At 31.4% G+C, this 21,915-nt stretch overlaps 1 protein-coding gene and 1 long non-coding RNA gene across 3 annotated transcripts in view; one reads left to right on the top strand and one right to left on the bottom strand.

Moving 5' to 3' along the window:
* LOC143069767 (DNA ligase 4-like) overlaps positions 1-21,915 on the bottom strand; it is a 28,906-nt gene that overhangs the window by 4,877 nt on the left and 2,114 nt on the right. For both annotated transcript variants that reach the window (XM_076244541.1, XM_076244549.1), the window contains exons 3-14: positions 16,919-17,020; positions 15,833-16,141; positions 15,348-15,452; positions 14,635-14,741; positions 14,213-14,358; positions 13,368-13,569; positions 12,519-12,801; positions 11,207-11,374; positions 8,937-9,074; positions 8,400-8,546; positions 740-857; positions 290-422 (exon numbers count right to left, since the gene is read on the bottom strand). In XM_076244541.1, the coding sequence (XP_076100656.1) occupies positions 290-422; positions 740-857; positions 8,400-8,546; positions 8,937-9,074; positions 11,207-11,374; positions 12,519-12,801; positions 13,368-13,569; positions 14,213-14,358; positions 14,635-14,741; positions 15,348-15,452; positions 15,833-16,141; positions 16,919-17,020 (1,958 nt within the window). The remainder of the gene's footprint in view (positions 1-289; positions 423-739; positions 858-8,399; positions 8,547-8,936; positions 9,075-11,206; positions 11,375-12,518; positions 12,802-13,367; positions 13,570-14,212; positions 14,359-14,634; positions 14,742-15,347; positions 15,453-15,832; positions 16,142-16,918; positions 17,021-21,915) is intronic.
* On the top strand, positions 9,870-10,965 carry LOC143069784 (uncharacterized). Its single transcript, XR_012976494.1, has 2 exons — positions 9,870-10,131; positions 10,607-10,965. It is a non-coding gene; the product is annotated as an uncharacterized LOC143069784 (long non-coding RNA).

Below are 21,915 nucleotides of genomic sequence, written 5' to 3'. Positions count from 1 at the left end.
TGAGGTTACCCTAATCCCATGTTAGAATTGGTAGGTCTGGTAATTTGAGAAAAAGCTAGGTAACTTTCAGTTAGAATGATAGCTAAGTATGGATATAGCTCCCCTTAATTCTAATTAAATGATATCTTGAAATACCAGAAAAGGAAACGATTTATCATATTTGTTCACCATTATACATTCCGATCTTAAATTAATATTAACTTGAGTGATTTTTGTCATGTTTTCATCACTGTCTGATTTTTAAGCCAGATTGGCACTTAGTGGTAAATGTTGTATCTATAATACTTACCATGGTACCCATGTGCCGCCTTCAATACATCTGTGAAACCATTCAAGCTTTACAATATCATACATATCACGTTTAATTAGATTGGTTACTCTTAGAGCTACTTTTTCAGCTAATACACAAAATGTGGATGAACCTGTAAAAAGAAGGGAGATAATCTCATAAACCTGGTAATTACTTTCAATCTTGTTTTTTCCTAATTTTTTGCATAATATATATTTGCCTTATTTTTGGCTGACAGTCACTGAAATAAGCTTATTACTAGCGAACCATCTTAATAAAAAAAAAATTATATAGATAAATATAAAATTAAACAAAATTGAGATTTAAAGTCATAAAGTAGAAAATAAAATTATGTAGATGGTTAATTATTATTATTCATTATGATAAATTTTTTGATTTCTTGATTATTTTTAATTATTCATATCAGAAATAAAGGTATAGTTCACCTACCTGGATTTTGAACAATGGTCCCTCCATATTCTATGATCTTCTTTTCTGCTTCAGGTTTAGAAAATGATGAAGACCCATTTACAACACAGAATTCTTTACCTTTTAACATTTCTGACACCTAAAAATACATATGCATGAAGGTATAACAAAAGATCATGTGTAAAATATGAAATAAATTCTATGTTTTATCATGAGAATGTCAGTTTTTAATCTGTTTGTACATTATCAGCTCAAACAGGCTTATGCAAAACTTATGGTACTTCAATCTCGACACTTAAACTCCATCATGTCCATATAAACATAATTTCAAAGTTTTTTTCTCTCCAAAATAGCTCTTTTTTTCAGTACAGATTCTTTCCAGAAAAATGCTGTATGATTTTTCCACAAATACTTTTCTAAAAGTAAATATAAGAAGCTCATATTAAAGAGGAGGCTTGAGGGTACAAAACTTTCAGCAAAATTTTTAACTTTTTTTTTCATTACAAACATAATTTCTTACACTATTAGTTGTTACTTAATGATATGATATAAAAATCGATAATTAAAATCATTTTTTTTTTTTTAGCTACAAACATAATTTCTTACACTATTAGTTATTACTTAATGATATGATATAAAAATCGATAATTAAAATCATTTTTTTTTTAGCTACAGATGACTTTTAAAATGTTTATAACGTCGGAAAAGCTCCAAATTATCTCCCTTTGGTGCAAATATGCTACTTTTTATACGACCGCAAAAATTTTAATTTTTTGGTCGTATATTGCTATCACGTTGGCGTCGTCCTCGTCCGAATACTTTTAGTTTTCGCACTCTAACTTTAGTAAAAGTGAATAGAAATCAATGAAATTTTAACACAAGGTTTATGACCACAAAAGGAAGGTTGGGATTGATTTTGGGAGTTTTGGTCCAAACATTTTAGGAATTAGGGGCCAAAAAGGGCCCAAATAAGCATTTTCTTGGTTTTCGCACTATAACTTTAGTTTAAGTGAATAGAAATCTATGAAATTTTGACACAAGGTTTATGACCACAAAAGGAAGGTTGGGATTGATTTTGGGAGTTTTGGTTCCAACAGTTTAGGAATTAAGGGCCAAAAAAGGGCCCAAATAAGCATTATTCTTGGTTTTCGCACCATAACTTTGGTATAAGTAAATAGAAATCTATGAAATTTAAACACAAGGTTTATGACCATAAAAGGAAGGTTGGGTTTGATTTTGGGAGTTTTGGTCCTAACAGTTTAGGAATAAAGGGCCCAAAGGGTCCAAAATTGAACTTTATGTGATTTCATCAAAAATTGAATAATTGGGGTTCTTTGATATGCCGAATCTAACTATGTATGTAGATTCTTAATTTTTGGTCCCGTTTTCAAATTGGTCTACATTAAGGTCCAAAGGGTCCAAAATTAAACTTAGTTTGATTTTAACAAAAATTGAATCCTAGGGGTTCTTTGATATGCTGAATTTAAAAATGTACTTAGATTTTTAATTATTGGCCTAGTTTTGAAGTTGGTCCAAATGGGGGTCCAAAATTAAACTTTGTTTGATTTCATCAAAAATTGAATAAATGGGTTCTTTGATATTCCAAATCTAACTGTGTATGTAGATTCTTAATTTTTGGTCCAGTTTTCAAATTGGTCTACATTAAGGTCCAAAGGGTCCAAAATTAAACTAAGTTTGATTTTAACAAAAATTGAATTCTTGGGCTTATTTGATATGCTTTATCTAAATATGTACTTTGATTATGGGCCCAGTTTTCAAGTTGGTCCAAATCAGGATTCCATATCAAGTATTGTGCAATAGCAAGAAATTTTCAATTGCACAGTATTGCACAATAGCAAGAAATATCTAATTGCACAATATTGTGCAATAGCAATTAATTTTCAATTGGAGTTATCTTTCTTTGTATAGAATAGTAGTTGATAATATATATTGGAAATTTGCCAGACATGACTATGATGTCATTTTCTATTTTTATTTGCCAATAACTTTATGTAAATAACTTCATTGGAAATTTGCCAATATAAAATGTTGCTGATGAAGCTTTTTTTCCTTATCTTATCTAAAATGTTAATAGATAATGTATGTTGGACATTTGCCAGACATGACTATGATGTCATTTTCTATTTTTATTTGCCAATAACTTTATGTAAATAACTTCATTGGAAATTTGCCAATATAAAATGTTGCTGATGAAGCTTTTTTTCCTTATCTTATCTAAAATGTTAATAGATAATGTATGTTGGACATTTGCCAGACATGACTATGATGTCATTTTCTATTTTTATTTGCCAATAACTTTATGTAAATAACTTCATTGGAAATTTGCCAATATAAAATGTTGCTGATGAAGTTTTTTTTATTGTTTTATACAATAAACAATGTATATTCACTTCTACTACCAACCAATCTTTACCATTCAGTGATAACAAGCACTTTATTTTACATTTTAATATTTTATGATGTATTTAAGAGTAGTTATTGTTGCAAACTCCATTAGAAATTTGAATTGATATCAGTTTTGGAAAAAGGGAAAGGGGGATGTTAAAAAAAAAATGGGGGGGGGGGGGGGGGGTGTTAAATTTCTCTCATTTCAGATTTCATAAATAAAAAGAAAATTTCTTCAAACATTTTTTTGAGAGGATTAATATTCAACAGCATAGTGAATTGCTCAAAGGCAAAAAAAAACTTTTAAGTTCATTAGACCACATTCATTCTGTGTCAGAAACCTATGCTGTGTCAACTATTTAATTTTAGATTTAAAAAGTTTGACGAAGAAATCTTTAATTGATTTGTAAAATCTTGACATTTGTTTTGTGTAAAAAAAACCCATGTAATGTCAAAAATTTGATCACAATCCAAATTCAGAGCTGTATCACGCTTGAATGTTTTGTCCATACTTGCCCCAACTGTTCAGGGTTCGACCTCTGCGGTCGTATAAAGCTGTGCCCTGTGGAGCACCTGGTTTGCATTTAAATTGAAATATCTTTTTTTCTCAACGTGACCTATATTTTTTTTTTCATAAGATGTATTTAGACTTAACAATTGTAAAATTTATTCAATTCCTGTAATTTAGTTCTTTTTTTAATTTGATATTACCTCTAATTCTCCTAATAAATAAAAGCTTTGCTGAGAGTAGCATGATACAACTGATACAACCTTGAAAAGTTGTAGCAAATTTAATCAATATTCATGCGTGATTCTGTCTGAATTTGGATTGTGATCAAATTTTTGACATAGTTTAGGTTTCTGACACAAAATAAATGCCAAGATCTTACAAATCTATTGCATAATACAATTAAAGATTCTTCTTGAAAATTTAAAACCAGGTGCTCCGCAGGGCGCAGCTTTATACAACCGCAGAGGTCGAACCCTGAACAGTTGGGGCAAGTATGGACAAAACATTCAAGCATGATACAGCTCTGAATTTGGATTGTGATCAAATTTTTGACATTACATGGTTTTTTTTTTACACAAAACAAATGCCAAGATTTAACAAATCAATTAAAGATTTCTTCTTCAAACTTTTTAAATCTAAAATTAAATAGTTGACACAGCATAGGTTTCTGACACAGAATGAATGTGGTCTAATGAACTTAAAAGGTTTTTTTTTTGCCTTTGAGCAATTCACTATGCTGTTGAATATTAATCCTCTCAAAAAAATGTTTGAAGAAATTTTCTTTTTATTTATGAAATCTGAAATGAGAAAAATTTAACCCCCCCCCTTTTTTTCACATCCCCGTTTCCCTTTTTCAAAACTGATATCAATTCAAATTTCTAATGGAGTTTGCAACAATAACTACTCATTTAAATACATCATAAAATATTAAGATGTAAAAAAACTGCTTGTTATCACTGAATGGTAAAGAATATTTAAATTTATCAGTTGGTAGTAAAAAGTGTATATACATTGTATATTGTATGGACAAAGAAAGATAACTCCAATTAAAAAAAATTCTTGCTATTGCACAATATTGTGCAATAGGATATTTCTTGCTTACTATTCTGGACAAAGAAAGATAACTCTAATTAAAAAAAAATTTGCTATTTCACAATATTGTGCAATTAGATATTTCTTGCCATTGCACAATACTGTGCAATTGAAAAGACTTGCTATTGCACAATACTTAATATAATAATTTTAGATCCTGATTTGGACCAACTTGAAAACTGGGCCCATAATCAAAAATCTAAGTACATGTTTAGATTCAGCATATCAAAGAGGCCCAAGAATTCAATTTTTGTTAAAATCAAACTTAGTTTAATTTTGGACCCTTTGGACTTTAATGTAGAATTTGAAATTTGAAAACAGGACCAAAAATGAAGAATCTACATACACAGTTAGATTTGGCATTTCAAAGAACCCCAAGGATTCAATTTTTGATGAAATCAAACTAAGTTTAATTTTGGACCCTTTGGACCTTAATGTAGACCAATTTGAAAACTGGACCAAAAAACTTCAATAATCAAGAATCTAAGTACATTTTTAGATTCAACATATCAAAGAACCCAACCGATTCATTTTTTGTCAAAATCAAACTAAGTTTAATTTTGGACCCTTTGGACCTTAATGTAGACCAATTTGAAAACGGGACCAAAAGTTGAGAATCTACATAGACAGTTAGATTCGGCATATCAAAGAACCCCAATTATTCAATTTTGATGAAATCAAACAAAGTTTAATTTTGGACCCTTTGGGCCCCTTTTTCCTAAACTGTTGGGACCAAAACTCCCAAAATCAATACCAACCTTCCTTTTATGGTCATAAGCCTTGTGTTTAAATTTCATAGATTTGTATTTACTTATACTAACGTTATGGTGCGAAAACCAAGAAAAATGCTTATTTGGGTCCCTTTTTTGCCCCTAATTCCTAAACTGTTGGGTCCTAAACTCCCAAAATCAATACCAACCTTCCTTTTGTGGTCATAAACATTGTGTTTAAATTTCATAGATTTCTATTTACTTAAACTAAAGTTATTGTGCAAAAACCAAGAAAAATGCTTATTTGGGCCCTTTATTGGCCCCTTATTCCTAAACTATTGAAACCATAACTCCCAAAATCAATCCCAATCTTTCTTTTGTGGTCATAAACCTTGTGTCAAAATTTCATAGATTTCTATTAACTTAAACTAAAGTTATGGTGCGAAAACCAAGAAAATGCTTATTTGGGCCCTTTTTGGCCCCTAATTCCTAAAATGTTGGGACCAAAACTCCCAAAATCAATACCAACCTTCCTTTTATGGTCATAAACCTTGTGTTAAAATTTCATAGATTTCTATTCACTTTTACTAAAGTTAGAGTGCGAAAACTAAAAGTATTCGGACGACGATGACGACGACGACGACGACGACGCCGCCGACGCCAACGTGATAGCAATATACGACGAACATTTTTTCAAAATTTGCGGTCGTATAAAAATTTGTGTGAAATTTAAAATTTTTTTTTTTTAAATTTGAACCCCTGAAAAAAATTTAACCCCCCCCCCCCCAACTTTTTGAATCCCCCCTTGGAGCAATTACCTCCAGACACAAACCCAGCATTTCCTTTGTAGTATAGAACCTTGTAGTACGATTTCAGAGGGATCCATATTCTTAAACACCAGTTATGGTCTGGAAACTAGAAAAATGCTTATTTTTGGCCCTTTTTTGGCCTCTAATTCCCGCATGAATGGGTCAATTACCCCAAAACTCAATCCAAGCCTTCCTTTTGTGATGTGGAACCTTATGGTACAATATAAGAGATATCCATACACTTACACACAAGTTATAGTCAAGAAACTACAAAAATGCTAGTTTTTCGCCCCTTTTTGGCCCTTAATACCTAAACTGTTCGCACCATAACCCCCAAAATGAATCCAAACCTTCTACTTGTAGTATTAAACATTGTGGTACAATTTCAGAGCAATTGGAATTCTTATATACAAGTTAATATCCTTTTTTTGGCCCCTTGAACCAAATTGGTTGGGACCATCATCCCCAAAATCAATACCAACTTTTGTGGCATTGAACCTTCTTATTAAATTTCATAGAGATCCATTCACTTAAACTAAAGTTATTGTCTGGACACCAAATGTGTCTTTGGACGACGCAGACAACAACGACATCATACCATTATACGATCCCAAAAAATGTTTGGGGTCGTATAAAAAGTACCTTTCCAAAAATGCATTCTTCTTTATAAGGCAGACTGTGAGCTTAAATGAACTGTGACCCCATTATCTTATTTTATTTTTCTATTTAAAAGTATATGATAAAGTTCATTTATAGTGTTTTTATTTCTTTTTACATGAAATATGTCTACTGTGAATTATTGATAGGATTTCCATTAGTAAGAGTAAATCAAGAATACCATCAAGATTCTTAAATTTTCCTGTCAAAAATTATGTTACCAAGTACAAAGTTTCATTCATAGTCATCTGCATTACTTTGAAATCATGTTTTGCTAAAATTGACAATTTTTCATCAAATTGCATGAAAAACTGAAGATTATCTATACAAAACTGTTTGATAAAAAAAAACCAGTGTATTTGTTGTCTCTTTGGCACATTCCCCTTTGCCATTTTCCATTTTATTTATCTACACATGGTTCCAATAGGAATAGGAATAGATTCCCTTTATATTTTTCAACTGTATTATCAATGCTAAAATATTGGTTTACAATAAAGAATATGAAAGATGGTTTACTGTATGATACCTATATGTGTAAACATGTTTAATAATAATATTGAATGCTGGTATTCATCCATACATTTCATTTTTAAAAAGATGAATATTCATAATTTGGAAGTGAAGCTCAACTTTTTTATCAAGTCAGTTAAGCAAAAACTTTGTAATAGTTTCATAAAATTTTGGAACACAAAAAGAACAGATACAAGAGTAGTAAATTAGATATTTCAAACTTAAAACTTGTTTTTCGAAAGAAATGTATCTATCTTTAAACAATTTTCAATTGAGAAGTGCCATATGTAAAATTAAAATCAGTGCACATGATCTCAAAATAGAAAGAGACAGGTATAAAACATTATATATAGAAAGAAATCAAAGGCTTTGTAAGAAATGTACTCTAAATCTGGTTGAAGATGAACAACATTTTATAACTAGTTGTCCAGCATACAAAAATGATAGGGAGATATTTTTCAAGGAGATAAACTGTATTTGTCCTAATTTTATACATCTTTCAAATGAGGCAAAATTTGTTTGGTTATTTACTATGAAAATTTGTCTATACTTAAATATTGAGGGAGCTATATTATTACATGTCTAGATGTTAGACGAAATGTTAATTAATGTAAGTAATAACAATGATAATTGTAATGATTTTATGGTTCTCATCCTGCCTGGAACTAAATGTATTTGATTTTTATAGAATGAAGATAATAACACCTATCTGAACTTTTTTAATGTTTCCTTTTATTATATAAAAATGTTTTTCTGTTACAAATCATGATGTATTGTTCTATGTGTACATGTTATGCTGCCCATCAAGGGCCCTTGATTTGAATAATAAAATATTCTTATTCTTATTCTTCTTATTCTTCTTATTCTAATAGGTTATTGGAAAACATAACTTCCCCCCCTTCCTCTCTCCTTTTTAAAGAATTTTTGATCCACCATTGATAATACTTTGTCCATCCTATTTGCAAGTGATTACCAGTCTGCCATACCTTTGTGATAGATGAAGCATCCACACCTTTAAATCGATCAGCTAATGTTGGACGGACTACTCTGCTTACAACTTTACGTTTTTTCTTAGCTGGTCCAGCATCTTCATTAATTTCAACACGTCCACCAGCTAATTTGCCTCCAGATTTCTGAAATTAAACACTCTCTATATATATTAAGCTTATATTTTTAAAAACCTAGAAAACTGTACAATTGGCAAAACAACATACATTAAAGATGAAAGTTTTTAAAAACTGTAGTGTTTTCTTTTGTAAGAATTTTGCAGTAGATAAAGATTAATCTTTCAATAATATTTTACAACTTTGGACACAGTAGATATAAATTAGATGATAAGAATACAGAAATGAGTTAAACAAATTTCAATGGTAAGTCAACTTTTTAAGATTTTATACTGTATTTTTTTCCCCACAAATTTGTTTTTAACATAAATATATATATATTGAACAATTTTTGTTGTCTTATAAATATAAAGTTTGAAGCAGGCATCGACTATAAAAAGTCATTAAATTTTTTCTCACCTCTTTCAACTCTAATATATCAGCTACTGTCATACATTCATGCCAGTGTTTATCGTCACGGAACTTCTCAACTCGTGGAAATCTTAAGGTACAACCTGTCTTAAATCTTTCACTGTCAATAATTTCTGCTGCCTTTATCTGAAATTTGTAATAGCCCTTCAGTTTATTTGCTTGTCATTTAAGTATTGTATGAAAACTATATAGAACAAATTCATTCATAGTAGTGAATTCTATCAGTAGTTATTTAAGCCCATGTAGAATTTTTCAATTCATAAACTTTTCTGATGCCTCTGAATATTTGCTATGTTGAAAAAAATGTAGATATACATATATAGAGAATAAGTGAGAACTGGATTCACATGATATTACATTCACAACAATACCAGGAAATTCATTAAGCAACAGCTCTTTCCATTGCTGTTTTCATTTTTACATGTAAAGAAAACATGCCTTAGCGCACACGAGTTCAAATCATATAACTCTAGACCATTAACACTGAAACACTCAATGTACTTTCTTTTCTCCAATTTTACTATTTTTCTTGTATAAAATACACAATGGTTTTAAAAACCTATTTATTGCAAAGTTGATTCTAGGTGAAGACAATTGATGAATTTAACCTTTCTGTTATCACTGATGAGGAATAAAACAAAACAGTTATAGATTTTCTGAGGTAATCCTCCTAACAGATTTTCTGAGGTAATCCTCCTAATAGATTTTCTGAGGTAATTCTTCTTAGATTTTCTGAGGTAATCCTCCTAATAGATTTTCTGAGGTAATTCTTCTAATAGATTTTCTGAGGTAATCCTCCTAATAGATTTTCTGAGGTAATCCTCCTAATAGATTTTCTGAGGTAATTCTTCTAAAATTAGGTAATCTGAGGTTATCCTCCTAATAATAGATTTCTGAGGTAATCCTCCTAATACATGTAATATCATACATGTCAAGTGACATGATATTCGCGTGTAATACACGCTTTTTCAACGGTTTACACGCGAGGATTTTGTCACATGGCGTGTACACGCTTTTTACCACTTTACACGCAATTACACGCTTTTTCGTTCTTTTCATTTTTTGGTCGTTAGTGATATCGCTATTCTCGGGTTTTTTCCTTATTCGGCGATAAATACCGAAAAATTCGAAGTAATTGTTTGGCTGCCACATTGTTTTTTTTCTATATGACAAACAGTAAAAGGTAAGTAGTTTGTGATTAGTTTTAACGATTTTGTGACTTTCTTTCAAATTCACTTTATAGTGGAAATGTGCACAGAAAGAGGTCATTTTCAGGGCCTCCTGTACCGTCATCTAAAGTGCCGATTATTAAGCCAAAACGATGTGTACGGCAAGATTCAAGATTTATAAATTATATTTTTGAGTTCGAGTTTAAATGATCAAGTGACAAGTAACGCATAATTTGTGCATTCTATGTTGCAATGATAAAAAAACAATACATGTGAGAGGAGATATACAATGTAGCTATTTGAATAAGCATTTAACATGTTAACTGCGGAACCGTAGCTCTTAGGTCCTTATGTTATTTTTTGACTATTTGCGGTCCGCAAAATAAAAAAAAAATAAAAAAGGACCATAAGAGTTACGGTTCCGCAGCTATTAACATGTTTATCTAATGGAAATCAAATTTATAAAACATTTTTCTTTTTCAATTTCAGTTTCAAATCTAGCCAAAACGGCAACAGATTTCTACAGGCCATGGGGATAAAAATATCACAGAACTGTTGGATCAGCTCTCATAGTACCAGCTTTCTTCTGATGAACTACTCAGTTTTAACTAGGCAATAGCAGTGGGAGCAATGGCAGAGATAATAGATGACATTTTCATTGCCAAAAAAAACCCCAACATTATGACATTCTTTCAAATCTTGATGAAGCTAATTCAGTCAAATATCAATTCCTACTGTGGGAGCGCCTTTTCAATTATAAAGAAATTGACACTGGATTCTGATCAGAACTTGACTATGCTTCATTTGTATTGTGTGCTGTTATCAAATAAATGCAACTAAACTTGAAACTGGCAGTTGTTTTGAATATGTGCCTAGTGGTGGTGCTTTAAAAGCAACATAACAGACCAGTGTTTAATACAATAAAAGTTCACAGTAGAATATATATTGTTTTTTATATTCACAACATTACCACATTCATATTAACAAGTCAGCATCTACGTCACGCGTTTTCACACGCTTTTTGACATATCATGTCATGTCATGACATGATTTCCCATTGTCAGAGGTTGACATGTATGTGTAATATACCTGAACTAAACAAGACTTTGAAGGTTCTATCCATGCATCAGGCTTTTCTTTAAATCCAGAAGCCAGGATTATATTAGTTGGAGGATTCTTTTTATCAAATGTTTTCCAATGGTCCACCAGCTTAAGGTTAAATGCTGACAGTTCTTTCTTGCTGTAGCCAGATCCAACCTACAGAAAAATAAATGGCACATTTGTGTGATCTGATGGTCGCAAATTAAGTATACTGGAGATGCATAAGTGGAGCCAGTAGACAGGTATTTTGAGCTAAAAATACAATATTGGTATCCACATTCTAATAAAACTAACCAAAAACAACTTTTAATCATACGTTTAAATTCTGTCATACATCGTCAGTGCTTGCACATACATTTTAATAACATCAATTGTAAATGATGCCATAAAAATTGGTGATGTTATCCAATCAATATGAATGTCACAAAAGATGTTGCATTAGAATGATTACGAGATGTTGTTGGTTATGATGTTCTCACATGATCATTTTTTTTTATCTGGTTTCTGTGGTTTACAACTAAAATCATTTAATGCAAATCTTATTTATTCCAACTTTTAAGAGTATGATGTGGTGACAGGTCTGAATTCATGTCAAATTTTGATACATAATTTTTTCAACTAAATACATGTATGTTCCTTTCTACATAAACTTTAAAAAATATTGTAAAATACTTTGTTAAACCAATATGATGAGTATATTCAAAAGAAGACTGAACCATTGCAAAAGTTAGATGTTCCGTGTGTACAGTAGTCATTATTCTTGAATATAGGTTAAAAGATGTCCATACTATTATATATTGAGATATTACAGGGTCAGGGTAGCTTTCCCCAACTGTATGAAAATTGTTCTCAAATTCTGTTAGTAATTACAGGATGTGGTCTGCATAGTTCTTTATCACGACAAGGCATAAATGAAACTCATTAAAGAACCTTATGTGGATCCATTTATTTTCTTGAATTTTTGTGGATAGAGGAAAAATTATATTTTAGTGGATATTTGATATCATGGTTTTACCAAACCTGCACGAAAGCCTAAAGGACATTTGTATTTCATGGAAGATTTAAATTCATGGTTTACCTAAACCCACAAAATCCATGAAAATTGGTAGCATACAAATATTAAAGATCCACAGAATTACATGTCTGATGAGTATCAATTATATTTGACATAGAATTCATTTTTCATTTCTGGTATCCTATAAACTCTTCCTTTTATTTGATAAATAAAGGTAGACTCTACCTTTTATTTGATTAATAAAGGTAGACTCTACCTTCTATTTGATGAATAAAGGTAACGTACCTTACAAAATGAATGAAATATTTTAGGTTCTTCTCCTTCTTCTGGTGGTACAGCTACAGCACACAGAAAATGTGACATCATCCCTGATCTATGTCCAACACCGAAAAATCCACCGACAACCAATACATCCAATTCATCCATCAAACCACCGACATATTCTGGTTTAACTTTAAACCATCCTCCTTTCCTTGTATTTGGACGATAAACAGATTCCAGATTCTTCACCATAATTCCCTCTTCCCTTCCATCAATAGCATCATTCAAGGCATCTGCACAGTCCTGACTGAAAAGAAGATTTGAAAGATACTGTAAATTCTTTTTTATACATGTGACACCAATTTTCGTTAATTTCATGGGATAGGTGAAACACGAATTTCAATATTTATCAAATCAAAAAATTTCTAAAGGCTTGTATGCTTACTTAGGCAAAACCACAAAATAAAACATCCATGAAAATACAATTTTTCATCAATCCACAAAAATTAGGACTCACAAAAATAAATGATATCACAGTATACATATATTTATGTATGTTTTCAATATAAAGAGTCTCTACCTGTATAACTATGGCACTTTTAAATTACCCCAATCAAAAATAAATATCCTCTGTTATAATAAATTAGCAAGACTTGTTATTTGTACTTCAGATGAATTGTTTAGTATAAATGAATTGTCTGTGTTTTTCCTTTGATCAGCAAAACTTTTCCTGTGACCAAAATTACTTTTTTCTTTTGTTGCAAAATGGATTCTTATCCAGAAAAAAATGTCCCAAAGTGTATAGATTTTTGCTCATTAACAGTTTGTTCAAAATCAAAACATAATGTAAAAATTTGGAAATAAATGATATACTTTGTTCTAGCCTCTTTATGTTCACTGAGTAAAATTCTTCCTTCTACAGGCTCAAACACAGTCTTGAGTATCTTCAATCTTTCTGTTAGAGGTTGGTTGGTGAGGACTTTATCATTCAACAAAACAATATCAAATACATGTAGACAAGGTTGTAGACCTTCCTGTTGTTGTCTTTTTATATCTGTATTCATAGCTTTTGTAGCTGTCAAATACAAAATACATCTATCATATATACAATCATGGCTCTTAATGTGAACGATATCTGTATTCATAGCTTTTGTAGCTGTCAAATGCAAAATACATCTATCATATATATATAATCATGGCTCTTAATGTGAACGATATCTGTATTCATAGCTTTTGTAGCTGTCAAATGCAAAATATACACCATAACATCATATATACAATCATGGCTCTGAATGTGAATAAATGAAATGAAAAGCTTTGGAACTAATATATATATTTCATACTTGAATTAATGTCAGAGAAAACGTAGTATCGTTTTCACCGCAGTGGCATTGTGCAGTATTTTATAGAGCCATTTAATATCTGAGTGAAAAGTTAAAGCTTGAGACAGATTTCATTGTACTTTGACAATCATTTATGATGTTTTATAAACTTTCCCATTATAACCTTTTGTGTAGAAGAGGACTGCATAGTGTAGGATTATAAGCATGTTGTTTACACCAATTGTGTGTTCTAAGATTTAACTATAAATGACTTTGGTTCTGAACATATTGCCTTGTTGATGTTTGCTAAACAATCACTTATGGCCTAGACAAATACACAGTAGATATCTGGTTAACAATATATTTTTGTACTTGTAAAAGTTGTGTGATAATTACCAAATGTTTTAGTGACAGGATCATATCCTATCATTTCACCGTCCAGGATGCATTTCTTGACAAATGGCTTGAAACAATTGTGTATGTGTGGTGTGAGGTTACCATCTAACTCATGAGCTCCAAATGTACTGGTGTATTCATTACCGCTGCAATAAACAATACTGTATCATTCCTTGTCATTAACTTCTTTAACATTGATTTGATTATGCATTGGCAAATATTGGGAATATTTTAAATATTACAAAATAAAAATAGGAGGTTTAATAAGGCCAATAATAAATAACTCAATTTCTACTTTTAAGTTACATCTTTTGTCAGTAATTTTAAGCAGTCTAAAATTAATACAGTATTACATATAATACAAAGAGACACATACATCAAGTACGGTACAATAAAACAAAAGAACAATTAAAAACACAAACCTTCTTGTAAAATATTTATAGTTCCCTTCATCTTTATGTAACACCATTCTTTCACCATCAAACTTTGTTTCTATATAGTATGGCTTTCCATCCATTATCTTTTCTATCTATCAAATACAAGTTTTGAAAAATTAAACCATTAAATGTTGTTTTTATTCCTGCAGTTATAAAATTCAAACGAATTAGAATAGTTAGCAACTTGATTGATTCTTTAACAAAGTAGTCTCTTACTAAAACCAGCTCAATATGTGAAGGCCTTTTGAAAAACTGGTGGTATAACAGTTATTTTCTGAATTTTTTTTAGTCTAAAGTCTGTAAATTTGGCAGAAATCAGTGGAGTATAATCAAACAAATACCTGTCCCTGATCTGACACTCATCATAGTAGACCCACAAACTAAATATCAGTTCAATATGTGGAGGCATTTAGAAAATAGATCTGTATAATAGTTCATCATGTTCATTGCAGAACTAGGGAATGACAGAATTAAGGAAAGATAAAAAAACAAAATGAGGGAATGAGGGATAAGAGTAAAACTGTAAAGCCCCCCAAAAATGTTCAATGTTTTTGAAAAAGGTACACACTATCACTTTAAATAGCTCACACTTCAGAAACTCCACATAATACAATGTACTGACTAAAAAGATTTAATGAGAAACCTATATTCAAGTTGTAATTAAGATTTTTTTAGTTAGAATAATTATTAGAAAATACCTGATCAGGTGCTCCTCTCTCTCCTAACATTGGTGTAAAGGGAGAGAATACAGATATTCCAATCTCATGGACCCTCACATCTTTTTCTCTCAACATTCTGCACACCTATAAGAAACCAAAAATGAAAAGATATCATAAAACACAAATCATTATTACTGTATTTATAGTTACTGTATTTTGACAGTATTGAACTAAAGTAAACCCAACCTGAATATCCCTACCCTTTCCATCTATTAAGCTTTGTCCCTTAATTCATGAATAGGAGTCGTCTTAATCTACTATTTATTTCATTATGAAAGAAATAATTTTGAATCAGCAAAATGTTTTTTTATTCTCAAAAAATTAAAACTTTCTCAGTTATGATGTGTTTAAATTGAAATTGGAATACATTGGCTATCCAGTAACCTAAGTCACTGATACACCATAGGATAAAAAAAGATCTAATGTATTCATTACTTATATTAGAGCTTACTTAGTAGACTAACCTTTTCTAAATTATTGTTGACATTGTAGAATTCTTCAGCATCAGGATGGTACACAGAAAGAACAGATGCCTGACTCAATCCAACCTTCAGTTCTTTTACAATCATCCTTATCAACCACTTAAGTTCTATAGCAGACATATTGGTCAAGAGATGTAAGATGTTCTTCCTGACAAGTTCTTTCTTCTTTGCAGCATTATTAGTAGCTATTCCATCGAGACAGTTATTGACTTCCTTGATAGTTAAGGAACCTTTTTCAGGACATCTGTTCTTCAGAACATAGTAGGCTACACTGGCAAAATCACCTGCTTCCTATTATGAAACAATCAAATTAAAAAAAATAATTGGTAAATTGACTTTATATAAACATATACCATATCAGAACATTTTACTATTATAATGGATATTTAGTTGAACTAAACATTTCCACAATTACCGAGAGGATTTTAGATTTGATTTTATAACTAGTTCAACTCCTTTATATCACATTTAGCATTCTGGAATACTTGACTTAATTTCTAACTGTTTGTTCAAATGAGGCTGTAAGAAATACAACAAACAGCTGATATAAAATTGAGAATGGAAATGGGGAATGTGTCAAAGAGACAACAACCCGACCATAGAACAGACAACAGCAGAAGGTCACCAACAGATATGACTAGATACATGTACTGCATTTGTTTACACCTGTCTCAAGTCAGGAACCTGATGTTCAGTGGTTGTTGTTTGTTGATGTAGTGCATAAGTGTTTCTCATTCTATCGTTCTTTATATAGATAAGACTGTTGGTTTTCCTGTTTGAATGGTTTTACACTAGTCAGTTTTGGGGCCCTATATAGCTTGCTTTTTGGTGAGATCCAAAGCTCCATGTTAAAGGCCGTACTTTGACCTATAATAGTTTACTTTTTACAAATTGTGACTTGGATGGAGAGTTGTCTCATTGGCACTCATACCACATTTACATCTTCTTATATCTACTTTCAAAATGGTGATTCAGGTAGTTATCCTGAAAATCTATCTAAAAGAGTAAAATGCACACAATAAACAGTTGTTTGTCATGCATCCTTTCCCAGTATTGTATACTACTTACCATTTTAGCAGATTTAGGTGCTTTATAATTGAGTAGTCTGTTAGCATCTGGACTATCTTTTCCCAGACATAAAACCTCTATCAACAGTTTGGCTAGCATGTGCTGTAGTATATGATATTGATAAGTACATATTCACCAAACATATACAGTTACTTGTACATTTTTCTATAGTTCAAAACACTTAAGACATAATTTAACATCCTATAAATAAAGAAATACACAATGTACAACTGTGTTCATCTATGTGTGGTATCATTCATTATAATTTGTTTCCCTATTATAAGCAACACATCAAAGGTTGGTACAACAGAAGCTGATCTTTTTCTAAAGTGTTTTTTTTATCTGTGATTCAATCATATGATATCATTCAATAATAGCACACTTGACATAGAGCTATTATTGAAGAAGGATATCTGTTATCCGAAATATCTAATATTTGTTCATTTCATAGTTATTATATGGCAATGTTGTACCCTTTTTGTAGTGTACAGTTTCATTACATGATCCATCACCCTGTAAGCATGGTAAGTTTAATCATTGACTATTTATTCAGTCATTTATAGGACTCTAAAGTGCGATGGAGACTCTAAAGTGCAATGGTCACGCTAAAGTGCGATGGTATGCGCTAAAGTGCGATGCATCCCCACGCTAAAGTGCGATGGTCCGCGAAAGTATAGACGTAAGAAACGTAGTTTGATTATGACGTTATCAGTCGTTTATACAAACCAAAAATGAACATGCCGGAAGATAGATTCAGAATATTTTATTACAGTGCTTATCCAGTGACCTTTGGGGTATCAGATTAGCAAAGACTAAAACAGTTTACCAAATTGCAGTTAGATTTCTACCCTAACTAACTGATCAACTGGTAAAATATTTTAGCAGATTGCTCAAGTGAAATTTTGTTAGTAAGAAGTGTGTGCTGTAAAATAAAAAGTAATACTTACCATCCAGAGCCATTTAGTTGATACCTTTGTCAATCATTTCTAACAAAAATAATATCTTACTATAGTATGAGTCACTGAATAAAAAGGTCTAATTTTGACATGGAAACTTCTATCATAAATAAATATTTTAAATGAATAGTTCAAAACATTGTTTTGTAGGTGTATGTTTTATAGCTTTGTCTTCTTAGAGAAAGTTATTGTGCAATTGTGATTCGAATAATATTTTCTAACAAATTACTGATCTGCTAGCAATAAAGGGAAATAATTTACATTACTGATAATCAGCAAAATTTTGTTCTGTCTGACAAATATCAAATTTCCCCCATTTAATTTGTTTGTAACATTATTTCTGTGATTATTCAACTTTTATCCTCTGTTCTGAAAAGAACCATGAAACTTATTTAATGATGAAAGACGATTTTAAATTTTGAAAAAAAGCTGTTAAAACCCTATTATTGAACACATTCAAAGTTCTATAAATCATTCAAATTCCCCTTTAAATTAAGAAGATATCACCAGCCCAGTAATCAGCAATTTCATTTTGACATGCATTTTTATTGATAGGGTAAAATTATAGATTAACAGTTGTTTTGCAAAATGTTGAATTGTTCAAAGTATAAAGGATTCTCTTCCAAGGAGCACAAGATAACTTATAAGCAGTATTTTGAAAAACCTTTTCTAATCTGTGTCCTACATGCCCTTCAACTTCATACTAATTTTGCATTTCAATTTTTTTTATTCAAGTCGTGTTGATGATTTTTTTTAAGGCAAAACCATAAGCCTGGTATCATTGATTAAATTTTTAGTGTACATTTGAACTCAATATAAATTATTTCCCTTTAATGCCAGCAGATCAGTAATTTGTATAGAAAATGTTATTCGAATCACAATTGCACAAGAACTTCATCTTAGAAGACAAAGCTATATAATATACACCTACAAAACAATGTTTTGAACTATTCATTTATAATATTTATTTATGATAGAAGTTTCCATGTCAAAATTAGACCTTTTTATTCAGTGACTCATACTATAGTAAGATATTATTTTTGTTAGATATGATTGACAAAGGTATCAACTAAATGGTTCTGGATGGTAAGTATCTATACTATTAAACGAGAAGACCTCATTTTGGGTGTCGCTTCTCCTCCTTCCACAATAAATTAATCATCATGCCTCTGTGTCCTATAGGTAACATGTATAGTCGCATTTGTCATCCATTCTTATGATCATTCAGTTTGGGTTATTTTGGGATAAAAACGAAAAAGAATGCGTCCGGATATTTTCCCGTCATTGGACAAAACTTTAAGTCAGATTAGTCTTCCGGTTTGTGTTTTTCTGTACTTTGAACATACAAAGACTATGAATAAAGTATATAAATTTGCTTTGTGCTATCATTTTGAGTTCTAGCATGTATCATCCTTGCTTAACGTGTTTCAGTTTGGGTTATTTAGGTAGGAAAACGAAAATGAATAATATTTGCTATTTACTATCAATTAGTTTACAGTGGCGGATCCAGAACATGAGGGAGGGGGCGCTGACTGATCTAAACGGGGGGGGGGGGCGTTCCTCTCATGCTTCAGTGATTTCCCATATAATCAACAATTTTTTTTCAACGAAATGGGGGCAGGGTCCCAGCCCCCCCCCCCCCCCCCCCCCCCCTTGGGATCCGCTTATGGATTAATATCAACGGCGGTCACTGCGGATATATTTCTGTATACTTACATACATTTATTTACTATGAATAACTGTTTTTGTTACAAAAACAGAAGGTATAAAAATCGGGGTATTTGGAAAATAGGTGGAAGGCAAAAAAAATGTGCCCAGTCACTAAGTACCTTTGACTTTTGATACCTCTCCTGAAATTCTTCAGTCAGTATATTTTTTTTTACAGTTTACATACGCTCTATTTCCCCGCGATTTCGCGGGTGTGTTCTAGTTACTTTTTATTTTACAGCACTCACATCTTACTAACAACATTTCACTTGAGCAATCTGCTAAAATAATTTACCAGTTGATCAGTTAGTTGGAGTAGAAATCTAACTGCAATTTGGTAAACTGTTTTAGTCTTTGCTAATGTGATACCCCAAAGGTCACTGGATAAGCACTGTAACAATTTATACAATAAATGTCCATGACTTTGATACTAGTAATTAATTTAAACTTAACCGTTCGTTGTCAGCTGTAGCACAATGTTTATTTTTTTCGAGTGCTGGAAGGAATTGTATTCTGTAGTCAACAAATTTACTAAATACATACAAAACAGTATACGCATACTTATCCTGCTTCTTTTAGAAGCAAACGGATACATTTGAAGCATTGTTTATGTGGCAGTTTACTTTGTGATCCTCGTTAAAATGCTGTCGATTTTAATAAAAGATACGTCCGACGGTAAAATAGACATACATGTTTTCATGTGTGAATTATAAATCTTCTGCTTAAACATTTGTTTGTACTGTACATTGTAGAAAAATTAAACATGTATTTGTTCTCGTTAAGAAAAAGGAGAAAGCTAGGCGAACATTGCCTTTCTCTCGCATTTGACATGATTAAAAGCTTATAAATAAAAGAATAAATGTTGCATATTCCGACAATGAACGAATTTCGTATTTATAATTTTTCAATGACGACTGTAAGGGAGGTTGCAACATTGGTCTGAACGACAATATATACCAATTATCCAAATATTCAATAATATGAATACGCTCCAAGTTGTTAAAAATTCATTTAACATGAAATTTAATATTTTGCGACACATATATTAGTACCTTTATAGCAATTGTTACTTGGTCGAACTTGTTTATTTAGAAACAATCACTTAAGCCTACCGGAAAATTATAAAGCCTATCACTTATGTTATACCTTAGCATACTAGCATTTGCAAAACTTTTTTAACCTGTATGTTTCAACCCCTCGCATCTTACCCTTTGGACCATCGCACTTTAGCGTAATACACCAATGTACTTTAGCGAACAAACAACCATTGCACTTTTAAATATAATTATTTTCTGTGACTGTATATTACATAAATTTGTAGGATCCTTTACTATAGATAATTTAGCTGATCTGTAACAATAACATCTTCATGCCTTATATATCATGTACTGTAGTACGCCGCTAGATTAAAACTGACGAGGAAAGGTAACACACAGCCAGCGAAAGCTCTTTTTTTGAGAGCCCAGGTGGTCATGTGGTCTAGCGGGACGGCTGCAGTGCAGGCGATTTGGTGTCACGATATCACAGTAGCATGGGTTCGAATACCGGCGAGGGAAGAACCAAAAATTTGCGAAAGCAAATTTACAGATCTAACATTGTTGGGTTGATGTTTAGACGAGTTGTATATACATTATGTACACAGCCATGCATCACCATCATTGATGGCAATCCGATGGATACATCTGTTGTAGAGTTGTCACTGACTCAGACGTACTTATATATATATATAATATATATATATCTATAATACTAAAATTACGAGGTCCAATTTGTCAGCCGTCATCACGTAAAAACGACGAATAAAAAAATTCAACTTTATATATAACTAATATAGTACAAAGGTGTAGATTAAAAATTACACCACTCCAGGCCCTTTTGTTTTCCACGTAATTAATATTGCCAATAATTAAGAAGTTCCTGGTCGAGTCCGATATCGATACCAATAGTATATTCACCTGTCACCGATTACCTTATCTGTATGTTCCGCATCTGACAGGCGCACCACCAAACGGTGTATTCAGGATTAATATGCTATATAGTATTACACGGGTCATAATCACAGGGTTGACACTACTTAATTGTCAAATTGTTACCTATTGTAGTATTTTAATCAGACTTTCTAAGATAACAATACGAATACTAAAAATCTGGACTAAAGTAAGGCTTATAGGTACAGTTTTCAATTTGTTAGTGGGCATGACGTAAACAGCGAATCAAAGAATTCAATATTTATAACTAATATAGGACAATGCTGTTGATTAAAAAATACTCCATTCCAGGACCTTTTGTTTTCCAAATAATTAATATTATCAATAATTGATAAGTTCCAGTTCG

This window comes from Mytilus galloprovincialis, chromosome 1 (genome assembly GCF_965363235.1).
Source record: "Mytilus galloprovincialis chromosome 1, xbMytGall1.hap1.1, whole genome shotgun sequence".
Taxonomy (NCBI): Eukaryota; Metazoa; Mollusca; class Bivalvia; order Mytilida; family Mytilidae; genus Mytilus; species Mytilus galloprovincialis.
This window is presented reverse-complemented; position numbering and strand designations above follow the sequence as displayed.